The sequence below is a fragment of the Triticum urartu genome, chromosome 1 (assembly GCF_003073215.2).
Source record: "Triticum urartu cultivar G1812 chromosome 1, Tu2.1, whole genome shotgun sequence".
Taxonomy (NCBI): domain Eukaryota; kingdom Viridiplantae; phylum Streptophyta; class Magnoliopsida; order Poales; family Poaceae; genus Triticum; species Triticum urartu.
This window is the reverse complement of record NC_053022.1, coordinates 552,539,631-552,557,453: the sequence shown is the minus strand read 5'-3', so window position 1 is coordinate 552,557,453 and position 17,823 is coordinate 552,539,631. Positions and strand designations below refer to the sequence as shown.

The window sequence follows — 17,823 nt, the reverse complement described above, 5'->3', positions numbered from 1 at the left end:
CTCTACTGTCCCAGAAATGCGTGAAAATAAATTTATGTTTCATACGGGATTGAAAATTAATTGTGACCGTAGCCACTACCAAATATATGATTTCGTAAGCAAGAGAATGTATTTCCCCTGCAAAAAGGAGAAGAAAATAAAAGATGCTCAGGGCCTCTTTGGTCCGCAGGATCATACATAAAACACGTAAGAATTTTATCCCGTAAGAGCCAGCAGAAGGTGCTCTGCTCGCGCGCTCACTGAATGGATTTTTGGAGAGGAAACAACGCAGTTTCTTCACTAGTGCCGCTCAATCATGCTACATTGAGCAAAGAAGCCGGAGCAGAGACACCACCGGCCGTCCGGCGTGCGGGCGGGGCCTACGCGCTGCCTGCCCTCCATAGATCCCTCGGGAACCCCGCCCGGCCAACTCTACACTCTACACTCTACCAGAGAAGAGAGGAGCGCAATGGAGGCGCACTTTTGGGACTGGCTCCACCACGGCGGCGCCATGCTCCCGCAGCCCAGCCATCCCCTAGTCCACCCGGTCCCGGAGGCTGCTGCTGCTGCTGCGGCGCCGACGGAGCAGGGGCAGGGCCCGGCTCCGGCTGCAGCGGCTCAGGGGCAGCTGGGGTGGCTCAGGGACAGCCGGCTGCTGCGGCGGCTCAGGGGCAGAACGGGGACGCACCGCCGCCCGGGGTGCTGATGGTGGACCTGCTGGGGGCTCGGCACCCGCCTCGCGCAGGCCGTCTTCGCCGCCGCCGCCGTCGCCTTCATGGCCTCCACCGACGACTTCCACATCGTCAGCGCCTTCCGGTGCGTGCGCGCTCCCTCCTTCTTTCTACCGTCTCGATCCACTGCCACGGCACCATTCGGCTGCCATTCCTCTTTTGCTCCCAGAGCAGAGCGATTTCTCCTTGGAAATTTCGGGACGGGGTGTTCCTGTTTTCAGTACAATACTCCTTCAGGGATTCATTCATTGTGCTGTGTGTGCCTCAGGGAGGGATGACTGCATATTTGTTAGCCAAATTTCTAGAGCCTGTCTGTTCACCTGTTAGCATCTCCGTACATGCTTCAAATGGGGATGCCTTTTATGCTCCCTTGAATGCATTCTCATCTTTTAGTACTACTTACCACACAGTAACAAAATAAGCAGCAGCCTGGGCTTTCAGGTTCAGGGTTTCTGTTGACACATACCACTATCAAGCATGAACATGAAGGTGCAATTTTCAGATGGGTGCTTTCCTGATCCTCCAAAGACAGATGCTCATCTTTGTTAGCGCATTTCACTACTTTTACGCCTTTTTAACTGGTTTGGCATCCTGAAAGAGGCAATGCAATTAGATCGGATGGTGACATGGTCATGTTCATAGTTGTGTCCTTTGGATATAACAATGTTTAGCTTGAGCCCTTGTTTGCTGATCATAACCATTTATTTGTGTGGAAAATTAGCAGATTGATTTACCTGTGCATAGTTCCCCTAGGCATTCGACAAAAGCATCTCATTGCTGCGTACGCTGATAATAAGTTTGGCTGCTTGTCGGAATGCAGAACAGTTTGATTGTTGTAATGGACATTCCTCGTATGCATCACATTGCCGTCTTTGGGGAAACATTTGAAGATATCTACGTTCAGTCAGTGTTCGGGGATAGCATCGACAACTAGAAGAAACAATGTAGCATGCTAGCGTATCTTACCTTATTTCTGTGGGGGCGATTAGATTGTGTTTTCCACTACAGATTGATTTTACAACTTGGAACACGGGATTGATTTCCTCCTGTAGATGAGATGAACTCACTGTTGTTCTTCTGAGCAGCCTCCTCGTCGCAGCAGCAAGCTTGCAATGCCTGTGGAGCCTCGCTCTGGGCGCCGTGGACATCTACGCACTTCTTGTCAAGCGTTCCTTCCGGTCTCCTCGAGCTACCACCATCTATTCCATTGGGGACTGGGTAAGTCACACATTTTCTCAGGCACGTCAGAACAGACAGCCCTCTGTCGCTCTTTTTTTTTTTTTGCGAAAAAAGCCCTCTGTCGCTCATTCCTTGTGATCTCTTACACTAGAAAAGCTTTACATTACATACATGAAACAAGCAAAGAATCATTTAACGATCAGGTGCATTTCTCTTTCTCCTAAAACAAACACAATCCGGTTTTGACCCCCCGACGTTTTGTCTGCAGGTCACAGGCGCGCTGACGTTCGCTGCAGCAAGTGGGTCGGCAGGCATCACCATCCTCCTCGACGACGACCTGATGATGTGCTCGGACAACCACTGCCCAGGCTTCATGGCCGCCACCGCCATGGCCTTCTTTAGCTGGTTTGCGATCGCGCCGTCCTGCCTCTTTAACCTCATGATGGCGGTCTATAGAGTGCAGAGAGCTTATTAGTTCGTGGGGCAAGCACCAGGCTGTTTGACCAACTAGGTGGCGCATCTGATACAGTTATACAATGGCACCGTATTATCGACATTTCTGTAGTAACTAGGGAGTACGTAACTTTGATGTTCAGAAGGGTGGCTGTGAAGCTCTGCATTCTGTTTTCAGCAGCGTGTGGATGCATGCCTTCTTATTATGTGAGGCTTGGCTGGTGGTTGTGATCTGGAGATGAACTAATTAACTGATGGGCTACTTGTGTAGAGCTCAAGGTTGCTGATATAATATTATATCTGATTCTACTTTGTTTTTTTATTGATATCCGGATTTTGGGCCCTAAGATTACTTGCGTAGCGCCGTTGTCGTTTACGAGTGCCAAATTATCAGTTCATTGAGTTGGCCCTTGATTGTTCTTCCAAGTAAAAATCCCAATGTATGTTAGCGTGCATTGGTCAGAGTTTTTTCTCAGGGTGATAGTGCCAATAGATGTTGATGCCAGTAGATAGCGTGGAGTTTTGGCTGAAAACCATTTTGCATGGCCTTTGCACCTTAAGAGTACACAAGTAGCCTTTATGTTTTATAAGTGGAGAAATAGAAGTCTCAATATTTGAAAGTAATTTAGACTGATATGCACCATACTGCACATCAGTCTAAATTTCATGCCCCAGAAACCCACTGCCACAAACTGAAAAAAGGTCTGTGTCTTCTTTCTTATGTTACGTGTGAGATAAGAGCCCAGTTTTGAAAAAAAGAAAGAACGCTTGCACAAGATTCTCGCTTTCTCGACAATTTTTGCAGGACCTTTCACAGTACAAGACATTTTAGCAGAAGAGTATGCTTTAGAAATTCTCTGTAATTACAGAAGCTATCTTTTAGAAAAATCTCCAAGTAAGTCAAGCTATGTGGCCATCAGATACTGGATAAACCATGGTTCAGAAAAAAAGGTACGCTGTTACGCGTTCATCAAGCTTAATCAAACTGAATCATGACCACTACTGTAAGTCCAAGAAAAGCTAAGTTTAATCTAACTGTCTGACCACTTTTCAGGTCACATGTTTCCAGTTCCAAGCAATATTCAAAAAAGGCTACACGGATTTAGAAATGGGGATTCTGACCAGTAAAGACTATATGTATTTTCTTTTGAGGGAAGTAAAGACTATATGTAATATAGTAGTAGGAGATAACATAGTTCTTTCAGGTACTCTGTCTCAAGCTGCAATACCAATTTCTTGTTATTCATCGAACAACAACCAACCAAAGTCAGACTATTTTGGGAGTTATAGAAATGAACTGCTAATGTAAATGGAAACACGATACTATGCCATGAATGTTTGGAATTTAGACAATACACACGCGCCACTATAAACATTACGACAGAAAAATAGCCAGTGCTTCTTTCTGGCTATAGAAGGTTCAATTTCCATTTCCAGTAGGATAATTTGGCTTCTATAGCACTAAGCTAGCAGTAGCCCACTTCGAGTTCGAGGTCATTCGCTGATCCACAACATGGAGATGCGAGGCAGAGAAACCGCTGTGGCAACTTACAACATGAAACTTAACATGGCACAAAAGATCTGTATTCCCCCTGAGTCCCTGACCCGACAAAATGCCGCCGTTCGTCTCTAAATCATACTCCCTCTGTCCCAGAATATAAAAACAGTTTTTGACACTATGCCAGTGTTAAAATCGTTCTTATATTTTGGGGCGGAGGGAGTACTTCCTACTCCCTCCGTAAACAAATATAAGTGTGTTTAGATCACTAAAGTAGTGATCTAAATGCTCTTATATTTCTTTACGGAGGGAGTACTTTTTAGTTTGTCCAGCCTTTACAACTCGAATGATAATCTGTGACGCTCCCGATTTAACCGTACACTAATCATGCATGCAAATGTGTACGATCAAGATCAAGGACTCACGGGTAGATATCACAACACAACTCTACAAATAAAATAAGTCATACAAGCATCATATTACAAGCCAGGGGCCTCGAGGACTCGAATACAAGAGCTCGATCATAGACGAGTCAGCGGAAGCAACAATATCTGAGTACAGACATAAGTTAAACAAGTTTGCCTTAATAAGGCTAGCACAAACTGGGTTGCAGATCGAAAGAGGCGCAGGCCTCCTGCCTGGGATCCTCCTAAACTACACCTGGTCGCCGTCAGCGGGCTGCACGTAGTAGTAGGCACCCCCCGAGTAGTAGGAGTCGTCATCAACGGTGGCGTCTGGATCCTGGGCTCCAACATCTGGTTGCGATAACCAGGTAGAAGGGATAGGGGGAAAAGAGGGAGAAAGCAACCGTGAGTATTCATCCAAAGTACTCGCAAGCAAGGAGCTACACTACATATGTATGCATTGGTATCAACTGGAATAAGGCTATTATATGTGGACTGAACTGCCGAAAGCCGGAATAAGAGGGGGATAGCTAGTCCTTTCGAAGACTACGCTTCTGGTAACCTCCATCTTGCAGCATGTAGAAGAGAGTAGACGGAAGTCCTCCAAGTAGCATCGCATAGCATAAACCTAACCGATGATCCTCCCCTCGTCGCCCTGTGAGAGAGCGATCACCGGTTGTATCTGGCACTTGGAAGGGTGTGTTTTTATTAAGTATCCAGTTCTAGTTGTCATAAGGTCAAGGTACAACTCCAAGTCGTCCTATTACCGAAGATCACGGCTATTCGAATAGATTAAATTCCCTGCAGGGGTGCACCACATAACCCAACACGCTCGATCCCATTTGGCCGGACACACTTTCCTGGGTCATGCCCGGCCTCGGAAGATCAACACGTCACAGCCCTACCTAGGCACAACAGAGAGGTCAGCACGCCGGTCTAAATCCTATGGCGCAGGGGTCTGGGCCCATCGCCCATTGCACACCTGCACGTTGCGAACGCGGCCGGAAGCAGACCTAGCCTAGTAGGCGTTCCAGTCCAATCCGGCACGCGTCGCTCAGTCGCTGACGTCACGAAGGCTTCGGCTGATACCACGACGTCGAGTGCCCATAACTGTCCCCGCGTAGATGGTTAGTGCGTATAGGCCAGTAGCCAGACTTAGATCAAATACCAAGATCTCGTTAAACGTGTTAAGTATCTGCGAACACCGACCAGGGCCAGGCCCACCTCTCTCCTAGGTGGTCTCAACCTGCCCTGTCGCTTCGCCTCAAAGTAACAGTCGGGGGCCGTCGGGAACTCAGGCCCACCACTACCTGGATGGAGCCACCTGCCCCTTCAGCCCCCATCTCCAAACAGTATCACCAGTAATGTAACAGTGTAAAGTATATAGTATATGCCCATGATCACCTCCCGAGGTGATCACGGCCCAGTAGTATAGCATGGCAGACGGACAAGAGTGTAGGGCCACTGATGATAATCTAGCATCCTATACTAAGCATTTAGGATTGCAGGTAAGGTATCAATAGTTGTAGCAACAATGACAGGCTATGCATCAGGATAGGATTAACGGAAAGCGGTAACATGCTACACTACTCTAATACAAGCAGTATAGAGAAGAGTAGGCGATATCTGGTGATCAAAGGGGGGGCTTGCCTGGTTGCTCTGGCAAGAGAAGGGTTCGTCGTCGATGTAGTTGTACTCGGTGGCATCAGCGCCGGTCGCGGGGTCTACCGGGGAAGAAGAGGGGGGAAGAAACAGTAAATATGGAGCAAACAAAGCATCACAAAACATAATGACGCAATACACGGTGCTAGGTATGCCCTAACGCAGTAGGAAGTGATACCGACGAAGGGGGAAGACATCCGGGAAAGGATTCCCGGTGTTTTGTGTTTTCAGACAGGTGAACCGGAGGGGGAAAGTTGCGAGTTCCATAGGTTAGGGATGTGTGGCGGATGAACGGGCTGCGTATCCGGATTCGTCTCGTCGTCCTAAGCAACTTTCATGTACAAATTATTTTCATCCGACTTACAGTTTATTTTCTATGAATTATTAAAGTTTTTAAATCATTTCGGAAAAGCAGAATTAATTTAAATAGAAAACAGGGTTATGACATCATCATGACATCAGCATGATGTCAGCAGTCAACAGGGCTGTTGACTGGGTCAAACTTACATGTGGGGTCATTCTGTCATAGACCTAACTAAACTACCAGTTTTAATTAACTAAATTAGGTAGTTAGGCTAATTTAAACAGAGTTAATTAAGTTAATTTATTGATTTGCTAATTAATTAATTGATTAATTTTATTTGTTATTAAAAATCGTTCTAAACAGGGGGTGGGCCCCTGTGGTCAGTGGCACAAGGCCACGCCCTGGCTATGGCACACACACAGGGGGCCATCTATGGCCATGGTGTGGCCAGGGGAGGCACTGGCCGCGCCGGAGAGGCCGGCGAGCGAGGGCGGAGGCGAGCGGCGCCTGGCAGCGGCGGCCGTGGCGGATGCGGCGCAGGCGGGCGGCGTCGTGCGCGTGTGGAGGAGGACGCGGTCGCCGTGGCGATGGTTGTGGCGAGCGCGAGCGAGGTGCCAGTGCAGGCCGCAGAGCACGGCGAGGTCGACGGGTGGGGAAGAGGGCGGCAGCGCGGTGGGGTAGAGCAGCAGCAGAGGGTCGGCCACGGCGCGGGTGCAGCGCGTGCAGGCTGTAGTGGTGGAGGGCGAGTGCGGCCTGGAGCGGCGGGCACGACGTCGGGCGAGGCGGACGGTGTTCGACAGGGGGAGAGGGGAAGAGGAGGCCGAGGGCCTCACCGTAGTTGTAGGGCTCATGGCAATGGGGAGCGGGGAGGAGGTCGGGGAAGACGGCGACGGTGGCGGGGAGGCGGTCCGGCGAGGGAAGAACTCCGAGCGGCAGCGTCAGGGACCGGCTCGGGCGTCGATCCAGATCGAGACGAGAGGAATCCGGCAGAGAGGCTCGGTGCGGCGACCCTGGAGGAGCGGGCGGGCGGAGGTGGCGGTCCTCAGGCGTGGCGTGCCGGGTGGAGGCGTCAGGCGACGACGCGGTCGTGGGGGAGGGAAGGGGGTCGCTCCCCCGATCCAGAAACGGGGCGGAGTGGGGGAGCGAGCGAGTGGGGGGAGTGGGGGCGATAGGCTAGGGTTTCTGTCGGTGGGGAGGTTATGGAGGGGTTAGGTGGGCCGGCCGGTTGGATGGCCAGCTGGGCTGAGGCCCAGCACGGGGGGGGGGTTCCCTTACTTTTGTTATTTTTTTGTTTTACCTTTTGATCATTTCTCTTTTAGTCTTTAATGTATTTTAGTTTAATTAAAGGATAAAATAAACTTCTAAATTAGTATTATCATTTAACCCACGGCTACAAAAAGTTTGACCCCTAAATAAAATGTTTTAATATTTTATAATTTAGAAAGGGCATTTAATTAATGTTTTAGTTACTGTTTTAATTATCATAGTGCATTTAATTATTTTATAGAAATGTTGTTTCTCTACCAATATTACCTATGATTTAATTTCCACAAACCGAACATTTTTTTATTGTTTGAAAACTTTTGTTGTATGCCATATTTGGAATTTGAATTTTAAATCGGTTTTTTGAACTAACGAGGGATTAGCAACAGTAACGGAGGTGACATGACATCCTTAGCAGAGTTTTTCTGTAACCTAATTATACGTGCGTAACATAATCATCTGGAGGTTCTTCATGCCAACACATGGCCAGGACCTAAAGTGTAACAGATTTCATGGGCAGCAGGGTTTGATTCATTTAAACTAACAACATCACTGCTTTCGACAAACAAATTGTCAAGCTGGAACATAAACTAACAAATTGATGTGGGCAATATAGGTTCTGATTCAGATGGTAAATATCGCCTATACTCCTTATGATAATGAGAAATGAAACTTGCTTGAGATACCATATGAAAGTGCTGAACTTGACAGTTGACACAGATGTAACCTCATATAAAATATGTGTTGAAAACACTTGAGCTTTATTACAAAGAAGAAACCCGAAATCTTGATACAAGGGACATCGCATCATCGATGCAGTATGTATCAAATATAGGTACAAGAGGACATCGACCGTCGATGCAGGAACTGAAATAACCACCACTTATATTCATCAACATAACCACTGCCAAGACCTGGTTGCAGTTCACCACGAGTCTGTTCCCTTTATGTTACTCCAAGGAGGGGTAACAATTGTCGAGTGATACATCAAATTTCAACATTAAGTTACTGCAGGTATTGCAAAGGAATCCATTGTAGAATGCTGCAGCGTGTACCTTGTAGTACTGAATTTGAACGAGAGGTAACCTCGAGCTTTTATTACACACTATAAGTATCAAGTATCGATACAAGAGAACATCGAAGATGCAGCCCCACTCTTTTTACTGTACATATATGTATACAAGACACACTCATACATGAAATACAACCAGCAGACTTTGTAATAACCTATCATGTAATTAGTCCGGAAATAACGATGCTTATATTCAGCAACAGAACCGCCTGCCAAGAGCTGGTGGTGGCTCACCATGAGTCTGTTCCTTTTGTTACTCCAAGGGGTATAACAATGGCCGCAATTATAGCCTGTTTGTGCAATGCAGTGAATTCCAATGCAAAGTTAGGCCAAGTATTACAGAAAATAATTTACTGTGACAGGTTATACCTTGTAATTTGTGATTCTAATGATTTCCATGTTGCTTGCAATTGCTAAATTTGTACGGTAAAAATCTACTTCTATTTTGATAAGAGTTTTTTTTTCAATTCGGCCATACCAATATTTTAGTTGCTGCTATCACAAGAAAAATTAACTGTAAGCAGCACCTGAGTATATTCTTTTGAGCTAATTTATTTCAGTTAATGTAACAAAACTGGTTGAACGGACCATAAAGCTCACAGTCTCGAATTCCTAAGTGAAATCTTAACAGCAGCATAGTATTGCGGTCTTATCAGAAAGGTAACTTACAGCAATAGTGCAGGCAACATATCCTGGTTTCTCTCTGTGGTCATGTACCCGGACACAGATTAGGATGAAAGCACCAATATACCACGGAATGGCAGCCAAGAAGAAGCCGGCAATGAACCTTTGTTTGAGCAAGAGAACAGAACTTTATGAGGGACTGGTTTAACTTCAGAAAGTAAGGAAAAATAGCAAGCGTATTGGGAGGCACTCACAGAAGCCAGCCCATGCCGAGCCCACAGCATGGAAGGCGCCGCATTCTCACGGGTCTTCCTTCAACAGGCCTACCTTGAACAACAGGACCATAACCTGAGGCACCAGAAACAGGACTATTATATAACATGGATGTATATTTTTCAGTGTTGTGACAATCTTCGGATTTAGGAAAAGAGGCCTAGCCAAACCTCTGGAGTGTATTCACTGTACTGAGACTGAATCAGTATATCACCTGTTTTTTGAGTGCATCATTGCTAGAGCTATATGAAGTGATGTTAAACAAATTTTCAAAGGTTGATATTGTTGATTTTAAGTCACTTGCTGCTCTTGTCTATGGAACAAAAAGTTCATGCTCTTAAACATGGTTTCTTCTGCAGTTCCGTGTGGACTTTGGATTTGCAGAAATGCCTTAGTATTTAACAGAAAAAACTGGATTTCTGTGAAACAGGCTGGGCATTTGATAGTGGGTTATCTAGTAGACTGGGCAAAACCTCTCAAGGAGATTCTTGGGGGGATGCAGCCCTGTCCAGGGATCTGCTACTCAGGAAACTGAGGTTGCCACGGGAGCTGGAGCAAGACTGATCTGCGCAGAGAGTATGATCGACTCTTCCTGGGCAGCTGCAGTGGGTGATGCAGATCATTGGGGAGCTACTACGCTGGAGTACCTGATGAAGAACCGTTGATGCAGCGATGGAATCCATGTGTTGAGAGTATAACTAGAGCGAAATGGAGTATTTCTGTTCTTGCTGTAAGGTCCTTTGGCAATTGCTCTAGGTTTGCCCTTTGCCGTGTTGGTGAGGGGTAGGAGTTGTCTTTGCATTTGTGAGCTTAGCTCGTCTGTGAACCTTAAAACCTGACGCTGTATGTTGGTTTCGTTTTTCTATGAAAGATGGAACCAGGAGCGAGGCTCGTGTTGAACGGGAAAAAAAATCAGTCTTGGGGGTCCATTTGTTTTTTCTTGTGCGAGTCTATGCACCTATCTGTTTTCCCCAGAAATTGATGCGAAATAGGATCTGAAGTTATTTATCTTGATTGTTTCTAGAAGTATAAGGTGACCGGCAGAAGAACTGCAATAAACTTCCAAACATTATATCTGGCTAGTGAATTCAGCACACTAAGAATTTGTTGAATTATATGTCTTTATCGATGTGACAATCCGGTCCGCAATTGTTGCCGCAAATACTAATCAAGACTTGCTAGCCTAAAGGAGCATGGATTACGGAACTATGTAGTGTTCTGTTCCAGTTTAAACAACAGTAGCCCGTCGAATCCATGTGGTGAGTTGATGTATTATAGTTAAGCTGAAGCCTAGGGTCTATTCACAACTAGAATTCGTCGCTGGAGTACCCGACAAAGTAAAAGGTGAGTGCTGGGATTTGGATCATGCGCACGAATTTTGGATCAAAGAATTCCGAGTTCTGATCGTGCACAGGCAACCGTGAGATTGTGCATCATCAGGGACCATATCACTGGCACGGCCTTGTGCCCCACAGAAACCTCAATTTACACGAGCTTATCGTATCCCGGACCAAACATAAGCATCGGAGGTAAGCAAGAGGATGTGGGGAATTGTACCTGGGGCGGCTTGGTACCCCTGCGCGTAGTACGGATCGGCGGGCGCGTAGGGCTGCTTCTGCTGCTGGTAGCCTCCGGCGGAGAAGCCGGGGGGCGGGGCGGGCTGGGGGAAGCCGACGGGCGGGTGGGGGCGGACATCGGGGTGGGGGGCAGGGGGGTGGAAGGTGCCGTACTGGTACTGGGCGGGGTCCTGGCCCCGCAGGTGCGGCGGCTCCGACGGCGGGAGCGGGCCCGAGGAGGAGGAGGAGTGGGCCATCTTCTTCTCGCCGCCGTCGCCGTAGCCGGCCTCCAGGTCCTGGCCGGCTCCCATGGTGGACGGACGGAGATCGGTGGGTGGGTGGGTGGGTTGACCCTTGACTCGGGGGGCGGTGTTCCGTGCCGACGAGGTGCGTGGAAGCTGGCGGTGACACAGAGGGAAGGGGCCAACGGCACGGCACGGCAGTGTGATGTGATGTAGGTCGGTCGGTGGTGGACTGGTGGTTGTGCGCGGGCTGGTAGAATTGCTGGCCCGTTGTTAAGGGCCTGGGCCTGGCGGATGTCTGGGTATGGTTCATGAGCTTTTCTCTTCATGGACAGATGCAGCCCATCTCAGCTACTTCTCACCAATTCTCAAAAAAAAAAAAGCTACTTCTCACCAACTATAAAACTGTTGAGCACCTCAATTTGAAAAACCGTAGAAAACTGTTGTCCCTCAAAAAAGAACCTTGAAAACTGTTGTTCTGATTAAAAAAAGGAAATCTGCTGTTCTAATAGAACCTAGAAAATTGTTATCACATTTCAATTTTTTTTTAGAAAATTGTTATCACCGATGAGTCTAGAGTCAACCTTCGGTATAAGCAATACTACGAAGCCGTCACTGGTAAAAACACACACAACACTAGTGCCGTTATGAGTGACGAGAGCTCAAATGTTACCACCGATGAGCTGCTCGGGGGTGTTTTCTACCCCTAGGATGTGTAAATGCCCTTCCATCTCGGTTAGCTCTAGGATTAAGGTTGTTTCATTCTGTTCCGAGGGAGAAGATTGTGCATGGGCGGGGTGCCGTCATGGAAGGTTCCTGAGACCAGCTGTCTTAAGATTAATACGGGCTGCTCTTTTGCTCGAGTCAATGGCTTGACTCGTAGTGGTATGATCCTTCGAGACCATGTGGGAGAGATAATATTTTCTTTATGCAGATGCCTCCATCATTGTTCTGATGCTTTGGAAGCAGAGGTCTCATCTAGGTTTGTCGTTGGCATTGCAATGGAGTAATCTCCCCATTCAGGTTGAGTCTAGATGTATAGAAGCAATTAATCTTGTGAAGAAAGAAGGCATGGACATATCCCACTTCGGCTTTATGGTGTGTGAGATTAGATCACTCATGACACCTCGAAATACTTGTAGTAGTTATGTTCAACGGAACCATAATTTTGTTAGTCATTCTTTAGCTTACTGTGGTAGAACTAGTGGACGTACTGCCGTTTGGCTTGGCTCTGGTCCGGATGGTATTGTCAAACTTGGCAATTCCGAGTGTAGCGTCTACGTGCGTCATACAAGTCATTTACCGCAAAAAATCTCTCGGCTTATGGTAAGGGTGTGATGGGAACTTGTCCCCCTTCCTAGAATAATCGACACCATCTGCCCTCCTTTCATCTCGATCTCTTCCTCCCTCGATGCCCTCATCTCCATCCTCACGCCGCCTCCAATCTCTTCCTCCTAATACTTGTGCCATCTATTTCGCGATCCAACCATTAATCCTCTACCTATTTTTTCAGGTGGGTATCTCATGTGGCTCTTACAACTCAACCTTCTGTTATTTTGATCTTCTTCTAGGTTGATTTAGCAGCAGAACAGTAACATGCCAATGTTACTTGGTGTGTCCCATGACATGTTCAATGGTTATAGGTTTCACTTATTTAGGCGAATTTCTCCTCAAATCTTATGAGTCAGAAGTTAGTTTCAGCTTGTGCAGCATCGGTGTTCTAGAAGATGCACCGGTCCAGAGACGTTGACCTCATTGATGAAGATTTCAATATCATCAAGACTCTTCCATTGTTGACGTTCATTTTAGTTGTTCCATTTGCTAGAACTTTATAGCATATAATATTTTGAAAAGGTCGAACACAATGTTTGAAACCTTCTAAAAAATTGCGTGAATACTTATACATGTTCACTGCAGATCTATAAATTTTCGTTAAAAAATATGGTGACTTGTAAGGTACACAAAAGAGACAAATTCCTGAAATTAAAAAAAGCATATTTTGATATACATATTTGTCTTTTTGTATACACCACGTATGAATACACATTATTATGTAAATTCTCACGTATCTAGGATACATGTATTTGAGCATGCATACTTCATTTCTGATTTCCTTTTTGCGCTTGAAATATAGTTTTTTTAGGAGAGAAAAAAATGGCCTGTCCGTTGTGTGACTTTTCGGCTCTCGGGCTCTATGGACTATAAAAAAAATATACTTGAAAGTAAAACAAACAAATCAAATTCCCCATGTGAAACTTATTTAATGTTTTCTACGTATCTGTAAGTTTTCATCAAATAATATGATAATTTTTAAGCTACACAAAGCAAACACAAATTTCCGGCCCAAAACCAAAGACAAACATAAGCCCATTTTTATATACATATTTTTGTGTGTGTGCCACGTATGAAATATCTGTAAGTTTTCATCAAATAATATGATAATTTTTAAGCTACACAAAGAAAACACAAATTTCCGGCCCAAAACCAAAGACAAACATAAGCCCATTTTTATATACATATTTTTGTGTGTGTGCCACGTATGAACATTTTTTTTGCGAAAAGATCAGATCTATTATAAAAATTCATTGGAAGTACAAAACACCTCAAAGATAATAAAAATTACATCGAGGTCCATAGACCATCGAACGACCATTGCCGCCGCCAGAACGAGCCGCCGACGCGTCGCTATCGCTGTTCCCATACTGAAACTTTCTATGTACATACATAAGTATATGTGTACTGTGTACGTGTGCTTTTCAGATTCTTTTGAGATGTGAAAGTGTGGTTTTCAGAGAGAGAGAGGGGGCTCAAAGGCATTTTCTTTTTTTTGAACACCACCTTACATTAATTAACCAATGTGAAACTTACAATGGTTCGATACAAAATTCACCACACAGGGCGGTACATCATTAACAAGAATACCATCAGATCTATTGTCAAAACTAAATTTTGCAATTAGATGAGCCACCATATTGGCAGATCGACTAATCTTAGCCATTTGAAAGTTGTTTATCAGCTTAGATAAGCTCAGTGCTTCCTTCTTCAAATCGGCCAACGGTGACCTATCAAGGTTCTGTTGGAAATATGCCCTAGAGGCAATAATAAAATGGTTATTATTATATTTCTTTGTTCATGATAATTGTCTATTGTTCATGCTATAATTGTGTTATCCGGAAATCGTAATACATGTGTGAATACATAGACCACAACACGTCCCTAGTGAGCCTCTAGTTGACTAGCTCGTTGATCAAAAGATAGTCATGGTTTCCTGACTATGGACATTGGATGCCATTGATAACGGGACATCATTATGAGAATGATGTGATGGACAAGACCCAATCCTAAGCATAGCTCAAAGATCGTGTAGTTCGTTTGCTGTAGCTTTTCCGAATGTCAAGTATCATTTCCTTAGACCATGAGATTGTGCAACTCCCGGATACCGTAGGAGTGCCTTGGGTGTGCCAAATGTCACAACGTAACTGGGTGACTATAAAGGTACACTACAGGTACCTCCGAAAGTGTCTGTTGGGTTGGCACGAATCAAGACTGGGATTTGTCACTCCGTATGACGGAGAGGTATCTCTGGGCCCACTCGGTAATGCATCATCATAATGAGCTCAATGTGACCAAGTGGTTGATCACGGGATCATGCATTACGACACGAGTAAAGTGACTTGCCGGTAACGAGATTGAACGAGGTATTGGGATACCGACGATCGAGTCTCGGGCAAGTAACGTACCGATTGACAAAGGGAATTGTATATGGATTGATTGAATCCTCGACATCGTGGTTCATCCGATGAGATCATCGTGGAGCATGTGGGAGCCAACATGGGTATCCAGATCCCGCTGTTGGTTATTGACCGGAGGGGCGTCTCGGTCATGTCTGCATGTCTCCCGAACCCGTAGGGTCTACACACTTAAGGTTCAGTGACGCTAGGGTTGTAGAGATATTAGTATGTAGTAACCCGAAAGTTGTTCGGAGTCCCGGATGAGATCCCGGATGTCATGAGGAGTTCCGGAATGGTCTGGAGGTAAAGATTTATATATAGGAAGTCCAGTTTCGGCCATCGGGAAAGTTTTGGGGGTCGCCGGTATTGTACCGGGACCATCGGAAGGGTCCCGGGGGTCCACCGGGTGGGGCCACCTATCCCGGAGGGCCCCATGGGCTGAATTGGGAGGGGAACCAGCCCCTAGCGGGCTGGTGCGCCCCCCCTTGGGCCTCCCCTGCGCCTAGGGTTGGGAAACCCTAGGGGTGGGGGCGCCCCCCACTTGGCTTGGGGGGGGGGGAAGCCACCCCTTGGCTGCCGCCCCCCTTGGAGATCCATCTCCTAGGGCCGGCGCCCCCAAGGCCCCTATATAAAGAAGGGGGGAGGGAGGGCAGCAGCACCCCTTGCTCTTGGCGCCTCCCTCTCCCTCCGTAACACCTCTCCTCCCCGCTTGCGCTTGGCGAAGCCCTGCCGGGATCCTGCTGCATCCACCACCACGCCGTCGTGCTGCTAGATCTTCATAAACCTCTCCTTTCTCCTTGCTGGATCAAGTTGGAGGAGACGTCTTCCCAATCGTACGTGTGTTGAACGCGGAGGTGCCGTCCGTTTGGCACTAGGTCATCGGTGATTTGGATCACGTCGAGTACGACTCCATCAACCCCGTTCTCTTGAACGCTTCCGTGCGCGATCTACAAGGGTATGTAGATGCACTCATCTCTCCCTCGTTGCTAGATGACTCCATAGATTGATCTTGGTGATGCGTAGAAAATTTTAAAATTCTGCTACGTTCCCCAACAGTGCATCATGAGCTAGGTCTATGCGTAGTTTCTATGCACGAGTAGAACACAAAGCAGTTGTGGGCGTGGATATTGTCAATTTGCTTGCCGTTACTAGTCTTATCTTGATTCAGCGGCATCGTGGGATGAAGCGGCCCGGACCGACCTTACACATATGCTTATGTGAGACTGGTTCCACCGATTGACATGCACTAGTTGCATAAGGTGGCTGGCGGGTGTCTGTCTCTCCCACTTTAGTCGGATCGGATTCGATGAAAAGGGTCCTTATGAAGGGTAAATAGAAATTGGCATATCACGTTGTGGTTTTGGCGTAGGAAAGAAATGTTCTTGCTAGAATCCTATAGCAGCCACGTAAAAACTTGCAACAACAAGTAGAGGACGTCTAACTTGTTTTTGCAGCAAGTGTTTTGTGATGTGATATGGCCAAAGGATGTGATGAATGATATATGTGATGTATGAGATGATCATGTTCTTGTAATGGGAATCACGACTTGCATGTCGATGAGTATGACAACCGGCAGGAGCCATAGGAGTTGTCTTAATTTATTTGTGACCTGCGTGTCAACACATAACGTCATGTAATTACTTTACTTTATTGCTAAACCGTTAGCCATAGTAGTAGAAGTAATAGATGACGAGACAACTTCAAGAAGACACGATGATGGAGATCATGGTGTCATGCCGGTGACAACGATGATCATGGAGCCCCGAAGATGGAGATCAAAAGGAGCAAATGATATTGGCCATATCATGTCACTATTTGATTGCATGTGATGTTTATCATGTTTTACATCTTATTTGCTTAGAACGACGGTAGCTTAAATAAGATGATCCCTCGTAATAATTTCAAGAAAGTGTTCCCCCTAACTGTGCACCGTTGCGAAGGTTCGTTGTTTCAAAGCACCACGTGATGATCGGGTGTGATAGATTCTAACGTTCGAATACAACGGGTGTAAGCCAGATTTACACACGCAATACACTTAGGTTGACTTGACGAGCCTAGCATGTACAGACATGGCCTCGGAACACGGAAGGCCGAAAGGTCGAGCATGAGTCGTATAGAAGATACGATCAACATGAAGATGTTCATCGATGTTGGCTAGTCCGTCTCACGTGATGATCGGACACGGCCTAGTTAACTCGGATCATGTTTCACTTAGATGACTGGAGGGATGTGTTGGGGAACGTAGTAATTTCAAAAAATTTCCTACGCACACGCAAGATCATGGTGATGCATAGCAACGGGAGGGGAGAGTATGATCTACGTACCCTTGTAGATCGACAACGGAAGCGTTTGGTTGATGTAGTCATACGTCTCCACGGCCCGACCGATCAAGCACCGAAACTACGGCACCTCCGAGTTCTAGCACACGTTCATCTCGATGACGATCCCCGGACTCTGATCCAGCAAAGTGTCGGGGAAGAGTTCCATCAGCACGACGGCGTGGTGACGATCTTGATGTACTACCGTCGCAGGGCTTCGCCTAAGCACCGCTACAATATTATTGAGGACTATGGTGGAAGGGGGCACCGCACACGGCTAAGAATATGATCACGTGGATCAACTTGTGTCTCTATGGGGTGCCCCTGCCTCCGTATATAAAGGTTCAAGAGGGGGAGGCCGGCCGACCATCATAGGGCGCGCCAGGAGGAGTCCTACTCCCTCCGGGAGTAGGACTCCCCCCCTTTTCCTAGTTGGAATAGGATTCGTGAGGTGGGAAAAGAGAGAGAGAGAAGGAGGGGGGCGCCGGCCCCCTCTCTCCTTGTCCTATTCGGACTAGGGGTGGAGGGGCGCGC

At 46.7% G+C, this 17,823-nt stretch overlaps 1 protein-coding gene and 1 pseudogene across 1 annotated transcript; one reads left to right on the top strand and one right to left on the bottom strand.

The window, feature by feature from the left end:
* Positions 1-228: 228 nt before the first annotated feature.
* On the top strand, positions 229-3,637 carry LOC125529167 (annotated as a pseudogene).
* Positions 3,638-8,538: 4,901 nt separating this feature from the next.
* On the bottom strand, positions 8,539-11,379 carry LOC125529175 (60S ribosomal protein L18a-like protein). The gene is made up of 4 exons (XM_048693590.1): positions 11,000-11,379; positions 9,424-9,517; positions 9,215-9,332; positions 8,539-8,835 (listed from the first exon to the last, which is right to left on the bottom strand). Exons 1-4 carry the CDS (start codon positions 11,307-11,309, stop codon positions 8,776-8,778), a joined length of 582 nt encoding a protein of 193 aa, XP_048549547.1. The 5' UTR covers positions 11,310-11,379; the 3' UTR covers positions 8,539-8,775.
* Between the last annotated feature and the right edge of the window lie 6,444 nt (positions 11,380-17,823).

Bases quoted from the DNA above. Each gene is read 5' to 3' on its own strand.
- LOC125529175 (XM_048693590.1), bottom strand. From the start codon at position 11,309: ATGGGAGCCGGCCAGGACCTGGAGGCCGGCTACGGCGACGGCGGCGAG. The intron at 9,518-10,999 runs GTACAATTCCCC...CTGGTGCCTCAG, and splicing joins GGGGTACCAAGCCGCCCCAG to GTTATGGTCCTGTTGTTCAA. The intron at 9,333-9,423 runs GTGAGTGCCTCC...GCTCAAACAAAG, and splicing joins CTCGGCATGGGCTGGCTTCT to GTTCATTGCCGGCTTCTTCT.